The sequence below is a fragment of the Chrysemys picta genome, chromosome 9, assembly GCF_011386835.1.
Source record: "Chrysemys picta bellii isolate R12L10 chromosome 9, ASM1138683v2, whole genome shotgun sequence".
NCBI classification, from domain to species: Eukaryota; Metazoa; Chordata; order Testudines; family Emydidae; genus Chrysemys; species Chrysemys picta.
Genome location: NC_088799.1, coordinates 94,007,178 through 94,033,159, shown reverse-complemented (window position 1 = coordinate 94,033,159; position 25,982 = coordinate 94,007,178). Strand labels below are relative to the sequence as shown.

At 44.7% G+C, this 25,982-nt stretch overlaps 2 protein-coding genes across 5 annotated transcripts in view; one reads left to right on the top strand and one right to left on the bottom strand.

The window, feature by feature from the left end:
- Window positions 1-2,711: 2,711 nt before the first annotated feature.
- The window catches only part of CD99L2 (CD99 molecule like 2), a 95,590-nt gene continuing 72,319 nt past the window's right edge, over window positions 2,712-25,982 (bottom strand). For 2 of the 4 annotated variants that reach the window (XM_005298989.5, XM_005298988.5), the window contains 7 exons: window positions 24,654-24,746; window positions 23,338-23,379; window positions 20,222-20,287; window positions 15,171-15,191; window positions 14,763-14,882; window positions 8,251-8,316; window positions 2,712-7,774 (listed from right to left, as the gene is read on the bottom strand). In XM_005298989.5, the coding sequence (XP_005299046.1) occupies window positions 7,707-7,774; window positions 8,251-8,316; window positions 14,763-14,882; window positions 15,171-15,191; window positions 20,222-20,287; window positions 23,338-23,379; window positions 24,654-24,746 (476 nt within the window). In that variant the 3' untranslated portion in view covers window positions 2,712-7,706. The remainder of the gene's footprint in view (window positions 7,775-8,250; window positions 8,317-14,762; window positions 14,883-15,170; window positions 15,192-20,221; window positions 20,288-23,337; window positions 23,380-24,653; window positions 24,747-25,982) is intronic. The other 2 variants (XM_005298990.5, XM_042851111.2) reach the window with 2 other exon arrangements.
- The window catches only part of HMGB3 (high mobility group box 3), a 136,059-nt gene continuing 123,626 nt past the window's right edge, over window positions 13,550-25,982 (top strand). The window contains exon 1 of the mRNA XM_065557321.1: window positions 13,550-13,630. The gene's annotated coding sequence lies outside the window, so the exon portion shown is untranslated. The remainder of the gene's footprint in view (window positions 13,631-25,982) is intronic.

Sequence of the window (25,982 nt, the reverse complement as noted above, 5' to 3'; positions counted from 1 at the left end):
AGGGCTCCCGCATTATCCATCCAGGTCCCTAGCCAACCTGCTATCTGCTCAATTTAAGGCACCCCGCCTATACCCTGGGACACCAGCACCGCAGGGTAGAGGGTTAGGTTTTTGGGGTGGGGCTATAAAAAAGCAGGGGGTTAACTCTCTGCTATTCTAATAATCGGAGCCCTAACCTCCCTACCCTCACCGTTTCCACTCTAAATCCTTTACCAGTGCATTTTATCTGATGGTGGTATCCCTTCCCTACGGAGTATCTGCACTGACCATCCGCCACAAGGAGGCCCCAGCAATTAGCTTGGCTGTGCAGTGAGGTCATTGTACTAAATATGCCATTGTGCCACACTCCTTTTTCCCCAGTTCTGTGCACTTATGTACATAAAGCTGTGGTGTATAACACAAACTGGTGAGTACTTCTTTTGCAAGTGTGAATTGTGTTGATAGTTCTGTATCCAGTCTTCTAAGTTTATTATGCACAGTGCATGATATTGCAATGTGTCCTGTTTATTTGTGATGGTAAAATGTATTTTTACAATAGTTTATACACCTGAAGCAGGATAGTTTAAGAAGGACCAAGATGCCACATCTGTTAATCTAAATCAGGCCTTTCATAAGAGATAATTAAGATGGAAGATGGTTTTTATATAAAAACAATACTATAAAACAATATACCATCAGTGAATTTTATACTGGCAAAATATGTTGAGTTGTGAATTAAACTCCTTAGTACTTCAAATTTAGCATGGCATTTTAACTGTCTACTGAAATAGAGCAGGCTGTTTCTAAAATGAAACTTAAAGAAAGTAATTTGAAATTTTCTCTTTATTGGAGCTAGTGATCATGAAAGATTGTGCTCCATAATAATTGTAAAAGGGATAGTTGGAATAACTGTAGCACTTTCAGATATTAAACGTTATATGCTCACAGCTACAATGTATGGATTCATTTTTATACAGAAAAGTGTCACTCATTCCTACAAATAGTCTACATGTGCCACATACCCAAGTGACCCTGTCATCGCAAGGATAACATGAGGGATCCTCCTGAAATAATGGGAGTAATAAGCAAAATTGACTTTAATATAGACACTTAACTCAGTATATAAGAACATAATAGCCCTACTGGGTCAGACCAAAGGTCCATGTAGCCCAGTGTCCTGTCTTCCAACAGTGGCCAATGCCAGGTGCTCCAGAGGGAATGAACAGAACAGGTAATCATCAAGTGATCCATCCCGTCGCTCGTTTTCAAACTGATGCTTTTTTGTATTTCTGTTGGTCAAAGTGTGGTTTTACTCTGGAAAGTGACGAAGTGAAATGATCTCTCAGCTCTGCTTCCTGTGTGAGCATTCAGCATCTTATCCCACTAAATGACAAAATTAATTATTACTTTTTACTCCTGTTAACACAGCAGAGCCAACGCATTCTGTAAGAGGGAGCAAGGTTCAGTTCTGACTGGTGCATCTTCAATGGAATTGTTAACTGTGTTCCAGTAGCTGGATCAAAATCTGTCCTCTGCTACACCAGGACAAATCTACTGAAGTCAAAGGAAGTGTGTACAGACATAGGCAGGCAAATTTTACCAGCAGAATCTTTTATTGCAAGTGATGACGTACGAGTGGAGAACCATGTCTCAGGAACCCCAGAATGGGTCTGAAGCACTGGTAGGTAGCTAAACCTAAACTCTCCAAATTTTTTAAGGTGTCGGAGCAATACAGAAGTCACATTTCAGAGCTGAACGACACTTTGTGAAACCCTTTTCCCCCCTCATTGGTTAAGTTTAATTCTGTTTAAAAAACAAAGCAGAACACCCTTTCATTTTTACTAAACTGTTTCCATAGCCCTCCTGCCCCGTAGTTATACCGTAGTTTATATTTGCTTCCTTTCTATCTATCTATCTATTTATTTATTTATTATAAAACCCGCTATTCAGTCTTTCGCATGGATTTAATAAAACCAGAATGACTGGCACTACCAGGTGAAAATAAGGGCTAAGAGCTTTCCCAGTCCACAGCTGAGTCCTTTAAGGGAGACATCCAGCAGAACCAATAAGGCAAGATGTGAAATTCACAATATTTGTACACACAAACTTTTATATACAAATTCTAAAAAGGAGAAAAGGGTACACCCCCATTTTTGTACTTGTCACCTTTAAGCCAAATTAAGTATTATCACTGCACCAGAATTCTCCTGCCCATCTAATCACCTGCAGTTGTTAGAGAGAACGGGCTTCTACTGTTCTACATCAAAAATTACTCAGCAGCAAGTAGTATCAAATGTAAAAACGGTGATATGCTGAGTCACCATATCTGGGGCCAAAATATTTAAGTTTAGAAATCACCACTGCAGGGGAATTTCACATATTAGACCTGGAGGTACAAATCCAAAGTCATGTATGCCAGAAGTCTTTGGTTCTACAGGAAAACTCTGGATTCCAGACTGGCTACACTGAGTTGACTAGTGGTGGGGCAGAATTAAGGTTGTTAGGGTGACTTTACCAGTGCTTTTCCATACTCATCAATTTTATCCTTAATTGCAAATTTTCAAGCTAATGTTTATTTTCTCAGAAAACCAACACTGTTCTCTTAGTGTGAAAAAAATAGTTGAAGTAGCTTTAGTAGGGCTTTTATGCAGGAATATATATATATAAAAAAATACTCTTCCACCTTTTTCCTATTTTTGTCAAACACAAAGAAAACACACAGTACCAAAATGTCACTGTATGAGTCAGTCTGTTTTATTCATAGTTTTCCAATGGTAGTTCAGCAATCAAATTCTGATTTTCCCTATAAGCCTTATATGCACTTTAGCAAAATGAGTCTGCCTTTTCACAGCATAATACACAAATTTCATTTGGTACAGATCAATTCTGCCTTAGTAAACTGTATGCCTTGCTTTTATTCAAAGAAATAATTTAATTTACTCTTTATCTAATTTCATCCATATGGTTTCTGAACGTCACTTGTCACACAAGCAATGTTTAACAGCCAAGACTGTCTTTCCACTTTAAATCTTAATGTTTTCTTAATTTTAAATGGTTCTCATGGACTAATTCCACTTTTACCACAACAAAATAAGTCATTAAGAATATGTACTACTGGGTTACATGAAAATGGGAGATTTTAATAAGAGCTTCCGAAGGTGTAGTAAAAAGTGTCCAGTCAAAACCGAATGTCACAATACTCTGGCTTGAAAGGACAATTACAACTTTACCAAAGGAAAATGCACGTCACTACTATAGTAACAAACGAAAGCTTTATGTGACTAGAGAGGGTTTCTTGTCAAGGATGCGTTTCATGAATGTACAGAAAACAAATGGACTTTAATTAGAAGTGGTCTGTTAGCCTCCAAAAAGCAGGGCGTGGTGAGTGCCTGGCTACAGCACAGGCAGCATATAACCTTCCCGCAGGTCCTCGGCTATATTTTGGACTAACAGAAAGTTAAATCATTTCACTTAGCGTTGGGCCATGTCACATTTTTCCTGTATCCTACCACGTTCGACTTGCAAATATTTTTCACTGGATACTTTAAAGGGGAATGTGGCTCAGATCATGTATGCAGCGTTTCAGTGCAGGGCTTTTTTTTTTTTTTAAAGTTGTCACCTGTTTCTAAATATGAAGGTCTTTAGTAGGGAAGTAACAGCCCTATCAAATTCCCCTGGAGCATAAAGTAAAACATAACTTGCACCGCTACTGAGAAGTTACAAATAAGAATGATTTGAGGTGCTGTACAGATGGTGGTTGCCCCTCCAGAGACTGAACAGACAATCCAGAGATGAAGGATGGGGAGAAAGAATGTAACAAAAAACAGAGCAATTGTTCTTTAGTTTGATATTTAGTACATCATGATAGTCCTAGACTGATTTGGATTTTTTGTCCAATTTGCTAACCTTGTTGAAGATAGGCCTTTGGCTAAGTCTTACTTTTTTTAATGTAGTCTCCTCTTTAAAGCCCTCCTTCTCCTAGATGCCAAATTATGCTATTGTAAACTTGGAACAGGAGTTCTGCTGTGCATATACGTACTTTTTCTGATATTGTAATTATAAATTACATTAAGGCATAACTGCTTACCAGAATCCTAGAAAAGGCTGTGGGGGAAAAAGCAGGTTCTGTGCAATCTACTTCTGAGTTCTAAAACCTGGTATTCTTCTCAGAGAAACTACTTTAAAATAGAAAATGGCAATATTTGTGAATTATTAACAGGTCTCAAGTGTTCTAGTTTTTTAACACTTTCCCTGCAAGGGTTAAGTGGTCTCTCCTAAAGTAAGCAACACGCCAATCCACTGTACAGTAGACACACACAGTGATTGTACAGAGCAGTAATAGAAATGCAACAACATTGACAATCTATACTCATGAAAACACTTTCTTTCATCGGCAAAAATGAAATATGGAATTATGTTCACTTGATCTACCCGAGAAAATGGTTCCTGGTGTTGTACCAGTGCCATATACTAACCTTTATCTCCACTATTTATCTAAAAATGCTTTTATACTACAGCTTTCAAAAAAGTTTGGCTAGGAAAGAAACAAACTACACTATTTGGAAATCTACAGTCATACGAATTCAGCTTTGTGGCTTCGTTAGCATCTGGGTTTCTTTATGTGCTCTTCAAAATTCTACAAACCACATTTCCTCCTTGATAAACCTACTCTAGAGTATCTAAGCAAGCATGAATGCTGTATTCCTTGTCTATTTTTCCTGCTCCAGTTCCATAGAAGCCAATAGTTAAATGAGAACTTTGGAAATAGCTTATTACATTTTGTTTTGTAATACAAACGCATTCATAAAACAATGTATTTCTGCCTGTAAAGCTCTTATAAGGCTTTTGAAATGCATGTGTCAAAAAACAGAGCATAAGGAATTGTACAGCTGCTGCAAAACATTTACAATGCTCCTAGGTACTTTCCTTTAAATGAGATTGTTACACAGAAATGTCCCTAGGCTTATACAAATACCTACAGGCAAGGCCCCATGTAAGTCCCTTCATGAAAATTGAGCGTGTACATCAAACCGAAAACTAGACACTCTTACTCGGCTGCTGCTTCCCTTTCACATAATGGGGATTTTTGCAAAACATTACAAAATGTACACACGTCCTGATTCTATAAACACTTTGTACCTTTTCCACTTGAGAAAGTGAAGACTTTTCCTTTGTTTCAAAGCCTCCTTTTCCCAATTCGGCTAATTTTGAAAAATGTATTGGCACGTGGCAGTGTCCACATTTTAGCAGCAATGAAAGGGGCATAAAGAAAAAAAAAAGTTGTAACAAGTGATAGTCAAGCTACCAGAGGCCAGAATCAATCTCAGTTAAACAGGAACACAGATCAGAGCGCTGCTTCAGCTGGAGTACAGTATCCTGTCAGTGGCCAGCATCAAATGCTTCAGAGGAAGGTGTAAGAAACCCCATAGAGGATAATGCTACCGTCAGTGGCAGTTTCTTCCTAACCATTCTCAGAGGTTAGCTTATGCCCTGAAGCATGAGGCTTTACATCCCCCTTTCCCTCCAGCTAAAATAACTATGCATGTGCTGATCAGCCATACTGCATAGTTGGGGTTTTTAATTTTGCTAAACTCTTAATGGCTATCTTGTGGCAGTGAGTTTCACAGGTTAATTACGTGATCTTTTTAAAAACACTCGATTAGTTTTAACTCAGCTCTCTCTGAAGTCAAGTGACTCTGGATAAATGAGATCTGAACCTGTCCCTAAATCCATACAAAGTGTGCACAGGTTTCAGTTAATCTCAGCGACAATGCAGAAGTTTCAGTGTTGTCATAGCCAAACCCTGGCACTCGAGGCTCAATGCCCATCTCAGCCACAACCATATATGGCAGTGTTACCTGCCAAAATCCCATACCGCAATGATCTGTATCGTTATCATAGAATCATAGAATATCAGGGTTGGAAGGGGCCTCAGGAGGTCATCTAGTCCAACCCCCTGCTCAAAGCAAGACCAATCCCCAACTAAATCATCCCAGCCAGGGCTTTGTCAAGCTGGGCCTTAAAAACCTCTCAGGAAGGAGATTCTACCACCTCCCTAGGTAACCCATTCCAGTGCTTCACCACCCTCCTAGTGAAATAGTGTTTCCTAATATCCAACCTAGACCTCCCGCACTGCAACTTGAGACCATTGCTCCTTGTTCTGTCATCTGCCACCACTGAGAACAGCCGAGCTCCATCCTCTTTGGAACCCCCCTTCAGGTAGTTGAAAGCAGCTATCAAATCCCCCCTCATTCTTCTCTTCTGCAGACTAAACAATCCCAGTTCCCTCAGCCTCTCCTCATAAGTCATGTGCTCCAGACCCCTAATCATTTTTGTTGCCCTCCACTGGACTCTTTCCAATTTTTCCACATCCTTCTTGTAGCATGGGGCCCAAAACTGGACACAGTACTCCAGATGAGGCCTCACCAATGTCGAATAAAGGGGAACGATCACGTTCCTGGATCTGCTGGCAATACCCCTACTTATACAGCCCAAAATGCTGTTAGCCTTCTTGGCAACAAGAGCACACTGTTGACTCATATCCAGCTTCTCGCCCACTGTGACCCCTAGGTCCTTTTCTGCAGAACTGCTACCTAGCCATTCGGTCCCTAGTCTGTAGCTGTGCATAGGATTCTTCCGTCCTAAGTGCAGGACTCTGCACTTGTCCTTGTGGAACCTCATCAGGTTTTTTTTGGCCCAATCCTCTAATTTGTCTAGGTCCCTCTGTATCCGATCCCTACCCTCCAGTGTATCTACCACGCCTCCCAGTTTAGTGTCATCTGCAAACCTGCTGAGAGTGCAGTCCACACCATCCTCCAGATCATTAATAAAGATATTAAACAAAACTGTCCCCAGGACCGACCTTTGGGGCACTCCGTTTGAAACCGGCTGCCAACTAGACATGGAGCCATTGATCACTACCCATTGACCCCAATGATCTAGCCAGCTTTCTATCTACCTTACAGTCCATTCATCCAGCCCATACTTCCTTAACTTGGCGGCAAGAATACTGTGGGAGACCGTACCAAAAGCTTTGCTAAAGTCAAGGAATAGTTATCTGGTATCAAAATCGGGTCCTTAAAGGTGGGTAGAAGCCTAGTAGTGAGATGATGTGCACCCTCAACTCTGTGACTCCAATGAGTAGAGGCCTTTGTTACCCCCCAGGCTGGGCCCCTAAATGAGGATCTACCCATAGGCACTTTATTTTTAGGTGTAGCTACTCTAAGGAGCAAAATCTACCCTCAGCTACACACACAATTTTCGCTGCTGCCACTGGACACTGCATGCGCATAGCTGATGGCAGAAATTGACTGGAAGTGATTTACAAAGGTTCTTGCATGGTTTGCTTTGGATCGTTATTTTACAGGCACTTTATCGTCCTCACACCTGTACGCTCTGGCATGCTTTGAAAAAGACATTATCCCAGCTGCTTGTCCCGAACGTGAAAATCCTAAACAGTGCTTGAAAGGCTATTGAAGCACCTTTTGTTGTTTTGTACACAACGTGTAATCAATCCTACATTATTAAATTCCATGTAAACGTACAACTCTTTACAAAAACATAAAAAGACACTGACGTTCTAGCCCTACCGCCTATATCAACAAGAAGCCACTTCTAGTCTAAATACACATTAACTAGCTTGGATCCAAATTAAATAAAAAGCTGAATTACAAGCATGTGAGATGGTTTTGTGTGTGACTGATTCTCTTCCAGCCCAAGGCCACGCTTTAGACCTTCGCAGTGTCTTGTGGTGGTGGCGGCTCTGCTGACTGTGTTTCGAGGACTGAATATTTAACTGGAGGGGGAAAAAAGAATCACCATGAAGACAACAACATATTAAAGTCTTAAAATACAAGGAGTCAATGGTGGGAGGTGCTCTGTGGCCTTGGGGAAAATCCTTTCATCTTTGTGCCTATGTTTTCCCATCTTTAAAACAGGGATGATGCCTTCCTTTTGTAAAGTACTTCAAGAGCCATAGATGACAAGCACAGTGGCAAAGTATTAAGGCCCATTGTTTGCAGGATCAGGCTCTGAAGCCCCTGGATTTATAAATCTCTTTCGTGCATGCAGTAAGGAAGCAAACGCTGCTGTGGATGTTTTATGGCAAGTGGCAGCGTCATCCGTTATATTTGCTATGACTTGCTTAACAGAGAGAGGAAGGCCTGGCTGACGTGTGAGACACTTACAATGGGGACATGTACTGATGTTGAGCAGGAGTTGCGAAAGCCACCGTTCAGAAAGATTAAGAGCGGTGCCAAAAAAAGCTCTCACCTTGAGGTTCTTCAGTTACAACAGCTTCTGTGTTTTCTCCTTTCACGTACTCTGCGTTAAGACCCTCTGTGAAGTGATGATAAAGAGAGTCAGATGGGGAAGGAGACAGTAAGGTATAGTTCTCACCAAATGCTAAATTATGCAGAGGAATCTTACCAACGCGTGGGTAAAAGAAGCGGTCTAGAGCAAGCCTGTGTTGTTTATGAAGCAAAACCGCACTGAGGTTCCCAAACTTGTGGGAGGTCGGGCTTTAAATGCAAAACGTTTTCAACGTTTGAAGCAATTAGTAAGGCTCTTCGTTTCAGTAGCACATCATGCTAGGCTGGGAGCTGAGGTAGGGTGGGGAAGCCAAGCACTGTTGTGAATAAACTGAGGGAGCCAAACTCATCATTGGCAACAAGCCATTGAAACTGCCTTGACTTCAGTGGCGCTGGGCTCACTTCCACCAATCTGGCCCAGGATCTCCTACTTTCAACAGGCTAGAGGTACAGGGTAGGGCAGAGAGGAGCCAGCCACCGCCGCCTGGCACTTCACCACCCTTGCCTTTCTGCCCTTTTATTCACAGTGCATGTGGGAATAGGTCAGAGGCATGACATTGCTGCAGCCCCTACCTGCAACATCTTAGGGCTCCGTTGATTTCAATGGAGCATCCCCTTCGAATACCAGGACAGAAATACCCCAGGAAGTCCAGCAGTGAAGGGGTTACTTACCGACATGTTTTCTTTAGGCATAGTCATTCAGTGCTACAGTTGTGTGTGTGTGCAACATGCATGTGTGTGTTTGTGTGTACACACACATTGTACACGCACCTTACAGGCTTTTGCTGGGAAGTGAGACCTGCTATGAGATCGCAGCTACTCACCTACTTCTGCTCATCTCTGGTCTAAAGAGGACACTCTTACTATTTCATACCCCCACACACACTTCACATTCAGACAGTTGATTTGCTTTTCTGCTATATACAAGCTCAGTTAAGGCGTATTTCATAAGAGCGCTGCAACAACCCCCCTGCAGCGGAACAGTGACGGGCAAACTGAGCAGCTTGCACTGGGAACAGAGTTGCAAGGGAGGAAACTGTGCCAAACATGCTCAATTGGGGGGGAGGGGGAGGAAACGGGGTAAAATGAGGGTTTCAAGGCTTAAGCAGGAGAGCAAACTGGGTGGAGATGCAAGGCCCGTTTTACCTTGCCCCTCTGCCGCTTTGAACGATAACATACAAGTCTTAGCACGGAACACAGCCTCTGGAACAGAACTCACACAACAAGCCAAGCTACACCCTACGGCCCTGGCTGCATTATAAACGTTCACCCAGTTTGTAACCAGGTGCTGCTGTCATTTGTGTCCACGCACAACATGGTCATTACATGATGTAGGCTGGGATCCGGCTGTAATACTGATTTTAACAGTAGGAAGACCCCTCTAACCATACTTATGTTACCAGCTTGGCCAGCCTTCCTTCCTCCCAGCGCCCTATGGCAGGCCAGCCCAGAGCATTGCTTCTTCTGCACGACCGCTAGGCAACACGGGCCAGCTAGCCATCTGGTCCTGGAATGCAGGGGTGGGGGGGGAACCACAGTCACGGCTGGAGACACGGTTGTGTTATGAAAAAAAGCTTCTGTGTGGCTACAACTCCATCCTGTTCATTGGAACTGGATCTACGCCTGTCACACTGTGTGTACTTAGTATAGACGAGGTGTCACGTACAGCAACTAACAGCATGATGAGCGCAGCTGGGATTCAGAGTAGGAAAATAATTCAACGGGGCCTGCTAGGCGTGGCTGAGTCATTTCAAAACAACAGTGAGGTCACAGCGCAGGAGTCGCGCTGCTGAATGTGAAAGGCATGCCTGGGCTACTGTTTAACAATGGTTTGAATCCACATCAGGGTTAGCCACCCTGACAACCAGGACAGCAGACCCCCCAGAGGCTTCATAGTTTTGGGCAAAGTAAATTCTGGGGGCTGGTCGGACACTGTGCGAGGAACTAGTTGCTTTATTGGCCTAGTTCTATTCCCTTGCGTCACAATAAAATCAACGAGACTACTTGTGGGGGTCAGGAGAATGGGAATTAGCCTATTACTGCAACTGGCAGAAAGTGATGGCTGCAGGGAACAAGACACACAAAAACATTTCAGTGTCTGCTGTTGGTTTAGGGGAGTTCTGACAGGCCACAGTCAAACAGAGCAATGTTGGTATTTCTAGGCTACTGAGCAGTTACATGGGAAAACGCCACACCTACTGGTCACACTTATCGAGAGGAGACTTGGCGTAAGGCTGGGCATTTCAAAGAAGCCTAAGGGAATTATGTGCCATGCAGCCAATGGGAGCTGGGCACCTGGCTCCATTAAAAAGCATCATCTGCATTATTCACACCCCTCTCTTTCACCAGTTGGAGCAAGGCCTTTCTTTCGCCAGGGCACTGCACTTCTACAGCTCCCTTGCCGCACTGGGCCTGACACGGTGAGAGCCCGCAATTCCCGCGAAAGCAAATAGGAGAGCGATCTGCACTGAGAGGCTCAGACTATCTCCCTTCCCAGCTCCCTTGGTCATCGGTTTTCTAGTGATTCGCACTAATAGCAGGAATAACATTACTGTGGGAGGGGCTCAAAACATGTCACATGCTTGGAGCCTCCCAAGCCACCCTATCAGCTAGTGACTGTTACCTGCCATATACACCGTGGCATACGAAGGTTAATTGATTGGCGTAAGATCACCCTGCAAGGCTAGGGCAGAGACCCCCCGATGAATTAACTACTCCCACAGAATCTAGAAACAAACCCACCCATCATGGTAAGAGTGCCTTAGTCGTTTGCCATTGAGTGATAGGGAACTCACATAAGTGACCAGTCGTTTGGTTTGGCAACTACTTCTATCTTCCAGAGTACCTGCTCAGGTGTAAGGGTCGCATCCTATCTGCCAAGCGAGTGCATTTTGGCTTCCCCATGCCTGCAGTGTACATGCCTTCGCCCTTTTAGCCAAATTTCTTTTCATATCCATGTAATAGGCCATAGTTTCTTTAGTGCCGGGTATAATACTAGGCCTCATGGCATATTTGTCCTTGCTACTCGCTCTGTGAGCTAGAGCAGTAATATCCCCATTTTATAAATGGAGAATTGAGGCAGAGAGATTTAGGCACAAGAGTTCAATGAGCGTTAGGTGCCTAAATGCCTTAGAAGTTCTGGGCCTAAGTGTCTTGCCCTCCCCACCCCAAATAGGGAGTCTGTGGAAAAGCTCAGCCTCAAATCCAGATCTACACAGCCCAGGCCTGTGCCTTAACCATAAAACCATCCAGCCCTCGGCTGTAACTAAAGACTTTATCGCAGAGGCATTGGCCAGGCAGCTGCTGCATGTCTGACCTGGCACTGGGGCAGAACGGAGCTATGTGGTCATTAAATGTTAGCCCTGCTCTGCCCTTGCTGCCATCACGGCGCACTGGTAGCACAAAGCTCCCCTAAATCATCTTGATGCTCCTAGGTACCAAGGTGATGGGGGTTAAAGTACAGAGAGGGGTAAAGGTTATGGGGAAAACTTTGCATCAGTCATTGATAAAAACATGAAGAGTGCATGAATGTTCCAGTCCAAATGAGATCAAAAATGCAAACAGAGCCCACACCCTCACCACTGGACAGACAGAGACACACACACACAGACAAACAACCTAGTGTTCCTTTGTGCTCCCAGCGCGCGGTCATTGCATAACACAGCAGCCTCCCCCAAGACATGTGTTTTGCTGGGATAACACCAAACACAATTTATGTTTTTCAATAAAAAGCCAGTTCTGCCACTGCTGACTGCTCTCAGATTTCTGTCATGCATTGCAATGCATCTAAGGCCTGACATTATCCCAGCATGCCATGTCTGATGGCTTAAATTAATCCTCCTTTATAATTAACTTTAATTTCCTGCTGCCTTTCTGGGCTTTGCTTCTTTCAGCTTCCCTTTTATCAAAGCCTTTATTTTTTATTATTTATTCTTTCCAAAATATCATTTAAATGGGGGGGAACAAACAAGGGCATTTTATTCTATCACATTCATTCGACTTTTCCTGCTGATCTAATTTTCCAAAACTCTCACCTGTTTGTCACAGCCCCAGCCAGGAAAATAGCAGTGTTTCAAGGTACGTTTCTGCCCCGATAGTGAAGGAGACACTCAAGGGATTTTAGTTGATTAATTTTAAATTAGCTTTTCTGGTTGTTTATAATACTCCTTGGAAGCCCCAGCAGTGGGTCCCACCCTGTGGGCTCCAGACCACCAGTGTTCAGAGGTGAGCCCAGAGGTGGCTAGGGCTCACTCCAGTTGCTATATCACATTAAAGGCAGCTACTTAAACTACACCAAGCACTTTCCCCAATGCTCTTCTCTATGCATACAACTGCTGTGGATGTTACATGACGGAGTGGGAGAGGGAGGTGGGTCAGGGGCCAGAGAGGTGTCCACAAACACCCACTCTTGTGACTCGCCCTATGGAAGGGTTTGAGAACGGTTGCCTAGGCCAGGCTCTTGCCACCGCTTGCCTTGGATTCTGCAACTCCCTCCTTTACCATCGCCCATTCCTAGGTCTCCAGCAGCTGCTGAATGCTGCTGCTCACCCTCTCTCTCACACCCAAAGGAACTCGCCTGCCCAGCCTCAGAGACAGACCTTTTAGAATCCCCCATGTGTTGCAATGTCCTTCCCCTTCTCTCAAGGGCCTTGTCTCCTCTCCTCTCCTCCCTCCACCTGTGTAGTGTGAGCCCCTTCCCACAACCTAGCTGTGCTTGGTGCACCTGCCATCTGGATTGAATAGCTTCTTTCCAAACCTCATCTCAAAATTAACGATAGCCCCCCCACCCCAGTAGCTACATCTCGGTGTGTCCCTCTCTGCTGTTATTACTTAACTCTACAACTGGGTTAGCTAAGGGGCAGATCCTGAAAAGTCTGTCCAGGGGAAGGAACTTACAGGATCAGGGCCTAATGCTGTGAAGTGTTCACAATCAAAGATGCTTTACAGAAACAGGTGTTGAAGTGTAATCCATTTCCTCCCTGAAACCGTCTCCTTCCGCTTTCCTTGCTTTTTGTAGGATTGCTCGTGGCCTACTGCATTCATTCTTTTCCCATTGGGAAAAGAATGGAAACATTTATTTTGAAAGGCAATCTTTACAACTGAACTATACGAACAGCTGCCTGGGGAGGAGGGAAGAACCTGGAGCTATTAAATACAATTATGTGGATGCAATACTGCTATAGCCACTTCCTTTATGACTCCCACTGCAGGCTTTTTCCTTTTATAGGAACTTCTTTTTCCCAGCATGCCTTTCTGCGGTTAGTCCTTTAAATTTGACAGGCTCTAGAGAGGCCATTTTGGAATCAGCCACTGCTTGCTGTATCTCCTCTCTCTGCCTACTGGTAAGTTTTCAACTCCGGTGATATTTCCTCTTTCTTATTCCTCAGTCTATGGTATGTTCCTACGTCATTCGTTGGGTGCTGCAGTCTGGACAGATCCTACCCCAGGACAGTCTTAGACTGTAATGAAATGCTGTAGTGCCATCACTTCAAGCTGGAAGAACATGCTGGCTGTTTGGCTTAAGCTTTTGAGTCAGGACTAATGTGTGTGCATGTTCAGTCAACAATTCCATGTGCAGAGGCAGCTGACACTGGCGAGGGGTGTAGCTGCTGGAGGAGCTGCCGCCCTTATCAAATGGTGGGTTTGAATAGTTTTGGTCGATCGAATGGTTAATGTTATAAGAAAAAAAACTTTCAGATCCAGAGTTCCTGCGTGGGGTGGAACAAAGCCGCCCCCTTGCAAGAGCTAGAGCTGACAGATGTGGTTTCCATTTCCAATGAATGCTTTATCCTTACGACGTTCCTCGGCCTGCTAGTGAGCCAGGTTTGTGGGGTGGGGATGTGTCTTCTCCCCCGCCACAGGGATCATTTCAGTCAATAATAACAAATACCACTCCAGTCTCTCCCGTCACTCTTCTTGTTCCTGAATGTCCCAAGGTACAGCTTGGCTCCTGAGGCTATGCCAAAGCGAGATTGTGATGGAGGCCTTGGGTGTATACACACAGGCTTGCTTCCCGCCTAGACCTTCTCATGTTGCCTCTGCTCCCCTCTCCTGCCTTTCCCCCACCCATCTCCAGGGTAATGAGGAGGGCCCCTTTTCACAAACTGAGTCTTTTAGCTAGTTACCATGCAGAGCAGCAGCAGGGGGCTGATAAACAATTTGGGCCTCCTGGCTAGGAAGACAGCCAAGCAGCACCGTTCCCATGAACTGATGCCGCTGGCGCTCCCATGCATGGTGGGTACCACAGCCCCGAGGTTACTGCAGTCTCAGGGTGTGTTAACTTCTCTGAGGATTCCAGGTGGGGTTGCCCCCCGGCAAATCCCTGGTGGGCTCTCCCCAAGGGCCGCAGCCCCCTCCTCTTGCACAGAAAGGGGGAGGGTTGCTGCACCTCATGAGGACCCACAGGCGAGGGTGTCTTTCCTCCTCTTTCCCCAGCAGGCTCTGTGCTCTGCTTAGAGCGTTTGAACCACTTACGTTGTATGCTGAAGCAAAACTTCTTTTGCTGATAGGAAATGTAACTGGAGACGGCGCCAACCAATGCCACGACAAGAGCACTGACTATTCCTGCTATTGTCCCAGTCTCGGCGGTGGTGCCTACAAAGCAGAGGAGCGGATGTTGTGCTTAAATACGTATCAGGGTCCAAAATGATTATTCCAGGGATCTAGCTGTTCTCTCCCTTCCCCCAGGCCACCTGGACTATTCTGCACACACTAGGTCTGGCCAGGATTTCTCACCCATAGCCTCTTAAGCAAACTAGTCTGAGAAATGTGGTGGGCAGGGGCAGGGGCCGGGTGTTTGCGTGTGTTCGTTGCTCGGAGATGCCATGATAGCAGGGTCGGTCTGGGGCTGAACGGAGCTGGGCTTCTGTCGTCGCTACTTACCTGCATCGTAGTCGCTGCCACCTGGAAGAAAGACAAGGGGCGTTAGGGCTGATGCTGCCAGCATGGGATTCTCAGTCATTGGTGCCTGTTGGGGATCAAAGCCAACAGCAGTGCTGTTCCTAATGCAAGGGCCTCAGGTCTGCCCCCCATCACCTGACTGAATCCACTGCTTTCAGTAACCTGCGCCATGCCCTGCAGCCTGCCCCAGCCAGGGTGGGAGGAAGGTGGACTCGCCCCACCCCCTACTGCAAACGCATCCTAGAGCTCCCCTGTTCCTAGGGCGGCAGGCCAGCCACCTGGGCTCTTGAATACAGACTATGCCCTGGTCTACACTACAGAGTTAGAAACAGCTTACGTCAACCTAACTCTGTAAAAAGCAACAGAGGTCCTGTGGCACCTTTAAGACTAACAGAAGTATTGGGAGCATAAGCTTTCGTGGGGAAGAACCTCACTGCTTCAGATGCAAGTCATCTTGCATCTGAAGAAGTGAGGTTCTTCCCCACGAAAGCTTATGCTCCCAGTACTTCTGTTAGTCTTAAAGATGCCACAGGACCCTCTGTTGCTTTTTACAGATTCAGACTAACATGGCTACCCCTCTGATACTAACTCTGTAAGTGTCTACTCTAGAACTTCGCTCCCACGGATGTAACTCGCCCGCTACGCCGACCCGACTTCACCTCCACGAGCGGTGTAGAGTCAGTGTCTATGTCGTTAGGTCAATGACACTGCCTTGGTTACATCGACTGTGGCTGGCTTTCAGAAGCCATCCCACACACCCCACACTGACAGTGCCGTCGGTGCAAGGGCTGCTGGTGAGAACTCGCACTGCCGACACACAGAGCGAAATGTAGACACGCACAAGCGATGTAATTACTGCGGTGGCCGCATGCTGATGTACATTAGGGCGACTTAATTTTGTAGCGTGGACGTGCCCTTAGAGACCCAGGACCAGACCAGTTTGCTCTTCTGTGTGCCTGCCCCCGCGGAGCCTAACCTCCACCCCGAGACATGTGGGCAATAGAAACTGGGACAGAAAGACAAAATGAGACAGGTGGGCGGGGAAGGGGGAGGTGGAGAGGAGACCAAGAATGAGAGAGGAAGAGAAACCAGGCTGAGACTAGATGGCAGCAGCTGTGCAGGCACAAGGTCAGGCCCAGTGGCCAGCCTGTCATGTACTTAGTCCTCACCCTGCAGCACCAACCCCTGGCGTGCCAGGGCAATGGGTGCAGAGCTGGCAGCAGGGCGCTCTGCTCTCACCGCGGCCCCTCTGCACTGGCTCTGGTGGAAGGGCAGGTACTCAGATCCTTGAGCTGACAGCCACTTTCATGATCCTACTGTGACTTTAGTGATTTTCTCAGTGTCGGTGGTGGTGGTGGGGAGGTGACACTTGCAGGAAAGCAGCAGTATGAAACATGCTGTTGTGTGACTGCAGACCTGCACACTAAGGTAACCCTCATATTTAATTAAACAGCTGCTGGCTCAGTAACACTGCGTTGGGCTATAAGGGGAATTGATTATAAATTTAGCGCGGTGCAGTCAAAGGCAGGCTTTACAGTTGCTTGTGGCTTCATTTACACGTATCTGCACTCGAGTCTAGAAATCCCGGCTTCCTCTGAGACAATGCCAGGGTGACTCCAATAAAGGCTTTTTGATGCCAGGCTGTGGGCGGGCGATGAAAGAGGACCTGCAAAATGAGAGATGCTTGCAACACACGCAGCTTGAAAATGTATACACAGGGGAAGGGGCATGTGGGAACTGACCGCCCTCTAGTCTACTCCATCCCTCTGGTGACAGGCTGACTTAAAACAGTTCAGTACATTAATCAGCCTCGCACTTCTCTTTCATGGTGCCTCCATTTTCTTATGTTCTGAGAACTAAGGTGCTATGAAGTTATGCCACGTGTGCAATATGGGGGAGGGGGGGTGAGAGGGCAGTGTATGTGTATGATGCACATGAGTGTAATAACTACTGGCTCACTGGAGCCAAAGCCTGACACTACACTGGGGCCGTAAATCTCTAGTCAAAGGAGAAGATCTGGCTGGAGGTATGAAGAGCTAAGTGGCTTCCTTCCCCCTTTTTCCAAGGATTAATTAGGTCCCCACGCTGACATAGGCACATGCAGCAGAACCTAGTCCTACAAAGGTCTGAGTACCCTAAAGCCCCATTGCCTCCAATGGGAACTCAGAGTGTTCAGCACCTTGCAGAATTGGGCCTGTAACAGCTGCTCAGAGATTTGACAAGCTGTGTTTAGCAGGCGTTTATACCAAAATGAGTCGACTCTCCAATTCCAATTGGAGCCAAAGCAGCGACAGGATTCAGTGCCCAGGAAGGAATCCCGGTGAGAATTCTCCCATTCCAGCTGAGAATCCCACCTGTGATGTTCCTTATTATTTTATTGCATCTTCTACAAACTGTGACGCAGTGACCTTTATTCAGGATGCACTTCGGTACAACGGGACCCGCGCTACAGACCGTAGCTCAGAATCAGAACCTGGCTTGCCAGACCTATTCATTCTTTCACCATAAGGTGGGATCAGTTCCAGGGATTTGATGACTCTTCCTGTCCTTTCTCTTCGCTTTTGTTGTGAAGACTTAAGACATCATACATATTATCAGAGGAGCTGCCTTCAGTGGGTAGTCCTTTCTGTATGGCAGATGAGCTCTCTATACCCTATTCCTGTGCTAAGCAAAGTTTTGTGCATTGACTATAAAGGGATGACAACTGACATGCTATATAGAATCACACAGCATACTTGCATTGTCAATAGAAAAATGTGCAGCTAAGCTCCATAATGCCAAGGAATCTTTACTTAGCCTGAAACCTATTTAAAAACTGCTTTCCCTGGAAAAACAGGGTTAGGAGGAAAAGTTCCCTCCAAATTCTACAGTTAACAAATCACTGTAAATAAATCTTGAATTTATGGAAGCGGGTCAGCATAGTATTAATTACTCCAATGCAGTTTGTCTTTAGCGCAGTTTGTTGACTGGGCTGGTGGTATTCATCCTTTGAATTTCCCTATTTTAATATTTAATATTGTGGATCTTCACAAACATGCGGCCTGATGTCTTCATCTTAACTCTCAGTAAGCAGTAGTGAGTGGTTGAAAGTCGAGGGAAAGCTTTTATCTTTTCTACCATTTTCTGTATATTCAAAGTATTAGTCATGAAAGCCAATTCCCCAAGCCAGTTCCCAATGCTGTGGGACTCTTGTCCTTAACTACACTCGGAGTTGGATCATTCCTCAGAGCACTTTCCAACCCAGAGGCGAAACCAGTACTTCCTAACTGATGAAGCAAGACCTCACCCAGCACCTGCTGACATTAAGGAACATTGACTTCAACAGGAGCAAGAGCACATCCTGACAGTAGGTCATTGCTCGGGGTTCGTCCGAGAAGGCAGATGCTATCTTGTAAAATGCAACTTTTAGAAGTTTAGTTGATATCCCATTAAAAATCACTCCTCAAATAACTTAAAGCTAATTAAGGAAACTAATTAGTTGGGGGCAAAGGAGGGGGGCTGAGTCATAAATTGTAACTGTTTTTGGAGTTAAAGAAATCAGTGGTCCAAAGGTCTTCCCCTTCCCGCCAGTGGGCTACAAGTTTGTTCCTTGCCATTCTCTTCCTCCAATGTCTCAGTGGGTAATTCAGAGATTCATGTTAAAAAGGCTACTCTGGCATCATGCCACAAAGGAGAGGTGATTGAAGTGACCTGCGGACAAGCTTAGGGTGGCATCTTTTATCAGCAGAGCCGCTCTTCCTCCTGTACTGCAATCCATGGCATCCATACAGGACACAGTGCTAATAAAGGAACAAATTCATCTGCATAGGTTTCTCCTCCTTGCATTCCTAAAACTTCCCCTGGGCTTGGAGGCCATGAAGGCTGCAGACACCCTGCGTTCCTCTCTCCTTTGCTTTGCTGGGATGAAGCTAACGTGCCTCTTTGCCAGAGCTAGCCATGGTCTTTCCCCATGCCCATAATACACTTCTCCTTTGGCACATTTCCTAGCTTCAAGCTAGTTCTATTGGGAGCAGGAGATCCAAAAAGGAGTCGCATGCTCTTTCTGGAAAGTCTCACTGCAGAAGTTTTCAGCATCTGAAACTACCTCCCCATCAACTTTCTAAGAGCCTTGCTGACAATAATGCTTTTCTATCTCCGTTTCATGAAAGGCCTTAGCAGGGTGCTTGATCCTAGTCTCTGTTTCCACCAACATCTCTTAGCTCAAGGGCCAGGACTCGCTCATGTTGTCTGTTAGTGATGCAAGGCTCTACTACAGTGATTTAAGTACAACTTCACACATACATGTGACTCCTTATCAGTCTCATCTTACACTCCAGTTTCTCCACTGCCTTTTGCACATACTAGATTAGCTGCTCAGATTATATTACAGCTGCTTTCAGTGGGGCATGAGAACTGGGGAAGGCTGGCTGCCAGCCTGCCAGGAGGAAGGGGTGGAAGTGAGTGTGAAAATCTTGCACCTGGATTGGCTGCCAGCTGCTGAATGACAGATTCATCCATACCGGTAGCACCCACATCATGGAAAACAAGTGATTTGGGGACTATAACCAGACACTGCAGATGTGTGGTTATAGGTGACTATAGTGCACAGTGCAGGTAATTCTATCAGGCATGAACACATCATGGTACCGAAGCACAACATTAATACCTAGGCCACTGTGTTGCTTAACATAATAACAACGATGAAAGAACAACAGTTAAATGAATCCAGCTTATGTCTTTGAGACTAGTTATTCTGGACTTAGATTGACTTCACTTTGTTTCTCTCACAAACAAGTGAAAATGAATGCTGTAGCAATATTAAAAAGATCTAGTACCACACCTAGCACAATGGGACTCTGATCTTCATCGGCGCATGTAAGCGCTACCACAATGTAAATAATGATGAAATACCATACATTGTCCACTAACTACACCCTCTATCTCAGTTCTATCACCATTCCTAGTCTCCAGATGGAAGGGTCATACTGTGTATTAACTGACCTGGGGTATAAACCAACTATACTGGACTTGGTCAGTAGAGTGTAAAGACCTACCTTTCTTCTTATCAGGATGGTACTTCCCATCGTCCAGAACACCGGCCAGATCGTCATCTGAAAATGCTAAAAAAAAAAAAAAAAAAAATGTGCTGACTTCCTGTAATTTAGACATTGCAATATGTTGCATGTTCAAGGCCTTTTATCAAGTTGTTCAGCTACATCTACTAACCCTGGTAACCAGAAAGCTCTCTAAACCATCCAGAAGGGTTGCAGGTGGCACTGTGTTGGATTTGTAGAGAGCAGGAGAGGGTCAGAAGCTGATAAGCATCAGCAATTAGGTATCTCGCTGAAATGTTACTTCCCTGACAGTGCCCACATTGTGCTTTGGGAATGACAGACCTGCTGGGATACGCAAAAGGGACAGTGTCTCTTGCTTACAAATCTACCGTCTATTACACAGCTATTCACTTAATGCCACATTTGAGCTGCATCACCTCTATGCAGACAATATAATTAAGTGCAGTCTGTCTTCTGAACTGAACTTCATAAGTATCCCAACTCTGAATTCAAGAGGAGCTCTCATCTGTGTGGACATCTCACCGTTTCACTGTACTCCAAGTTCAGGAATGGCAGAGATTAAGAAAGTCCCACTGGTCTATTGTCTGTTAATACTTTCTATTGGTGCTCATGCAGTACTTGCTCGGATCTGGTACATAATTGTATTCATACAGAGGCTGATTTTCTCATTTAACTAGTAACTGAAAATATTAATACTGGTTAGTATGAAACCACAAGACATGGGGGAGCGGGGGGGCGCGAAGAGCATGCAAGGGGAGGGAGGCTGGTTTGCCAAAAGAATTAGTTCAGCAATTTCTCTATCTACTCCCAGATGCCTTTCATTGGCTTTATCCAACTTGAGCACTAGGGCCTTATTTTTGGGCTGATCCAAAGCCCATTGAAGTCAATGGCACTGACTTTAGATTCAGGCCCTTGCAGAAGTCTTGAGCACCTCCTGTTTGTGGGCAAGGCCAATGCTCAGCTCCAAGAAAAAGTCAGGCCCTTGGCTCTTCAGAATGATTCTCATTGCACTCGTGTCAGCTGGTACAAAATGGGCTCTGGACCAGTTCTGGCTTGTGCAACCCCTGGCTGCCTATTGAAAAAGTCTTCCATGGAGCAATGCAGAACCAATTTTAAGTCGTACCAAGTCCGCATTATTTACAAAGAGAGGTGCGTAAAGTCTCTCAAAATTCAATTGTAAGTGAGCTGTCTCTGAAAAGGCTTCCTCATCCAAAAGTTCTGAGGGGAGTGCCTGGACCACCAGGGTGGGGATGTCTCAATCTTTTTTGCTTGAAGTTCCACTCTGTATAAATAAATCAATATTCATTGGGACAGAGCTGGACAATGAATGATTCTATAGCCCAGTGGTCAGGATACTTCCATGGGATATGGGACACCTAGGTTCAAATCCCTGTTCCAAACCAGACAGAGTTGGGACATGAACCCAGATCTCCCACACTCAAGAGAAGTGCTCTAACCACTGGACTATGGAATATAAGGGTGGCACCAACCTTTTCTGTGAGAAGAGACTGACTGACAGATGCCTGACTCCAAGAGAGGGTTCGTGGCTGTGAATCCAATATTAGGTATTTAACTCTCTCTGGAGGGGTTGGGCTTAGGCCCCAATCGTCTCCCTCGGCATTTCCTATTGGCTACTTTAGGCAGCTCCCCGTTTAGTATACTGGCTTCTGTGAATTCTTCTGATAGGTGTCCAACTCTCTCTGTGCATTATGTGGGGAGTCTGAGTACTTAATTTGGGGTTGTGAATCTGGATTCCTAAGGCCTTGTCTACACTACAGGGGAAATTCAATCTAAGCTACGCAATTTGAGTTACATGAATAGCGTAACTCAAATCGACGTAGCTTAGATCTACTTACCATGGGGGCCACACTACGCAATGTCGATGGGAGATGCTCTCCCCTCGACTCCCCTTACTCTTCTCGATCTGGTGGAGTACAGGAGTTGACGGGAGAGCAATCTGCGGTCGATTTTGCGGGACTTCACTAGACCTGCTAAATCGACCGCCGATGCATTGATTGCTGTGCGTCGAGCCCCCAGTAAGTGTAGACAAGCCCTAAGTTAGGCACTGCAACGTTCAGTATTACAACACCTAAATCCCCCTTGTGAATCTAGTCCTGAAAGCTCCTGAAAAGTACAACATGGGAATTGGAAAACAGGTGCTTTCCTCAAAGAGTTAAGCATATTGTGTGTAAGCTACAAGCACATACTGAGCATCCAAATTGCATCCCACAGGCTTGGCAATGTTTAAGGAAACCTTTTTCTCCCTCAAACAGGACTTAACTTCCTTCCTTGTTTGAGCTGATGTTCTTTATTTTTTATTAAACCTCTCTTGCTTAAAAGTAGCTCAACAGACAGTGTTTAATGAAAATAAATATGGGGCCTATTTTAAGGGTCACGAGATCTGTATTTCACAACATACAGTCAGCAGACTTCATGTACAAAGGCAGCATAAAAAAGACCTTCAGTCAGACTCCAGGCATTTTATTGAAGGAATAAGAGCAGGAGGCAAGAGGGAGTTTTCAGCAGGTTGTTGCACTATCCCCGTTCCAGCCCTGGTGGAATGCTGCTGTGCTCCTCTAGTTTTCAGTTGGTGTACAGTCCCTTAGGAACGATTGTCAATTGACATAGATTAGAACAACCCCTAGGCTGCTCTAACCAATGTGGATGTGCAGGGCAGAGCATAACGGCTCCCTGAGAGCCCCACTTCTCTCTTGCACTGAGCAGATCTTGACAGAAAAGGGTATCTGGCCTCTCATCGTGGGATGCTACTGCATTTGGGGTTTTTTTTTTTTAAAGTGTTACTGGAGTATCTCCAGCAGAAGGATTGTGCATGAACACATTTCTAACACAAGTAGCTGAGATAAAATCACTGAGAAAATAAGTTTAATATATGCAAAATTGAAATGGAGAAATATAAAACAGTCTTGAATTAATAGGAAAAATAGTGTAGATATTCAAACCATTACATTCCCAATTTATTTTACAGATAGAAGAGGAGTAACAGAAGTTTTCAGTGCTTAGTAAAGCGGGTGCCAGAAAGCTGAGATTCATAAAAGGAAAGAAGTACGGCTGGGAGCCAGTACAAGACTCCTTACCCTGTTTTCCACCTCTTGAAGGGTTATCTTTACCTTTCGAGCCTGGAACAGGATTCTCTATTCATTAACTGATCACAGAAAACAGCATTTATGGATTTAGGATTTGCAATAAGATTAAAAACAAAACTAACAAATTGAATGGAGGCCAAAATGTAAGTTGTATCAATGCTGATTAAGATGGGGTATAAATTACCATGGGAGAGGCTAGTTTTTGATACTTGGTACTAACACACTGACTCTTTAGATTTTCCTCAATTAGTCTAATATATTTAAACAAACCTTGAAATCAAAGTACTTGCAAGTCACCTAGCTAATAAAATCTAATGTAATATCTGTTTATTAATTACACAAGTGGTATAGTAGTTTATTCTATGCAAAGGGTTGTGCAAGTCTTTTCTAGATCGGTGCTCAAGGAACAATAACCGCAGACAAATGAGTCTCCACCTGTTATATTTTGGGAATGGAAAGAGGCCTCCCAGCCCAGTTAAGTCCAGCCCATATTCTATATTAGGCTGGGAATTAGGACTGCTCTGGATTTGTGTGTCTTGATAATGACGAAGAGTTAAAGGGCACGTACCATTCAGTCAATAAGCTATCAGGTAGGGACAACATAGCAGACCTGCCAGTAGCTCATGAGTCACAGGGACAATAAGAAATAAAACAAGGGGACAAATACGTAAATGTGTAAATAGCCAATGAGACGCTAGGCAAGGCCTTTAATACAAAATATATTCTCTCTCTTTAATTAATTCTGCAATAACAGATTTTCCCTCCTCATCCCTCTTTATGGGCTTGATCCATTGATTTCAGTGGAGAAAGCCCTGAATTTGCAGAGTCCTATTTGGCCTTTAGGTATGTGTGTGCCACTCTAAAGAGGGAGAGGGGGAGTTTGTATGCTTTATCCAAGGGAAGAACTGGGCCTGTCATGTTTAAGGGAAAGACAGGGAAATGCCATAAATTTACATGAGAAGCTAGAGGAAGAGCTAATGCTCTGAAAAAGCCAATCTCCAGCTCTTGCAGCTTTAAATCTCGCCTCTTCCTCCAACTTTGTCATTTGCAACAATTCATTGCTTAAATGAAAGGATGCACTGAACAATGAAAACTACGTATCGACTTGATGGAGGGATGGGAAGCGCCCTTCATCTGATGTCAACCAGCACAAGCTCCACTGTAATCATCCGAAAGGGAGGCGCTGTCCCAGGGGGTCTAGTCTGTTCATTCCCACTGTTTTTTGCATTCCCCCGAGTCGTAAGAAAAAGGATAGACAGCTTTACGCTGCAGGATCTAGCGCAGAGTAAGAAAGTTAATTTACGTACCTTCACCAGGTTTTACATTTGGTTTCCCACCGCCTTTCCCATCATTCTGATCATCTAGTGCATCGGATAAGTCAAAGTCTGCAGGATCCTTTGCTATAAAATACCATACTGGTTACTATCTTGGACCAAGAGTTCCAAGGTACTTCATTCAACACTCCTTGATCTAATCCCTTAGTTCTGACAAAGGTTCTTAAGAAAGAAAATTCTCAACCCTGTCAGACAGTGTCAATGGGAAAGATGAAGTAACTGACTTTTTTTTTTTCTTTTTTCAGTTTAAACATATAATATCATGGGAGATATTTGCAATTCATTTGGTTTTGTGCTCGCATGCTGGTGTTGTGATAAATGTCATGTTCTTCTTGCAGAAATTGTCTTGCATAGTGGATCAAATGCCAGGAAATCATATAAATCAAGTAGGAGAGAAAAGGGCAGAACGAAATAGACATTTCTATGTGTTCAGAGTGTGGAAATAAGGCAGGGGGAGGGGGGAATCTTAAAGGACAAGGAAGTATTTTCTGAGATGCACCTTTACTGACTGAAATAGTCAGTAGTGGGGAAAAACAAAAGGATAAAGGAAAACACATTGCTGTGTATCCTGAGAATTTAAGTTTAAACAGAGAACTTAACAGTTCTCTGTTAACTGTTAACTTGTTTATTAAATGACTACTGCAGAAATGTAACCGAGCCAATTGAATTTTTTGACTCTTTCACTGGTGGGAAAGTAAGATTGCTCTTTCAAAGCAGAGCAAGATTTTAAATTGCCAAAACTCTGTCCACAACACCTGGCAAAATGACTGGCTCTTAAATAGTGCTTGGTGTCATTAGGTTTCAGAGTTAACACCCCACTGAAACACGTGGGAGAAAGTCTCAGCGACAATGTTTCAGATTATCTGTCTAGAATCTTGGAGCTAAATTCACTGCTAGCATAACCAGGTACAACTCCACTGACGTCTCCATTGACTTCAGTGGGGCGCCTGAAACAGCGCTTCATTGCTTTATGTCTGGAATGTTTTCTTCACAGTCGTCAGGGCTATACACAATTTGCTGGGTTTGTTTTTAAATGCGAAGTAAAACTCTTCCAAAGTAGCTGGAGCTACCAGCCAGGACCAGCTCAGTGTGTCCATGGGGTAAAGGTGGATACACTAGACCCCCTACTTTCCAGGACTACTGAGTGAACAAAATAAAAATGGGATGCAAATAAAAGGGTCTGGGGATAGGTGAGGCAGAAGGTGAGTGCTTGGAGAGGTTGTGGCTTGCTTCCACCCCTTCTCCAGTTTGTGCACTGCTAGCTTCTCCTCCTTTGGAACTAGCTCTTGACGCCCCAAGAAC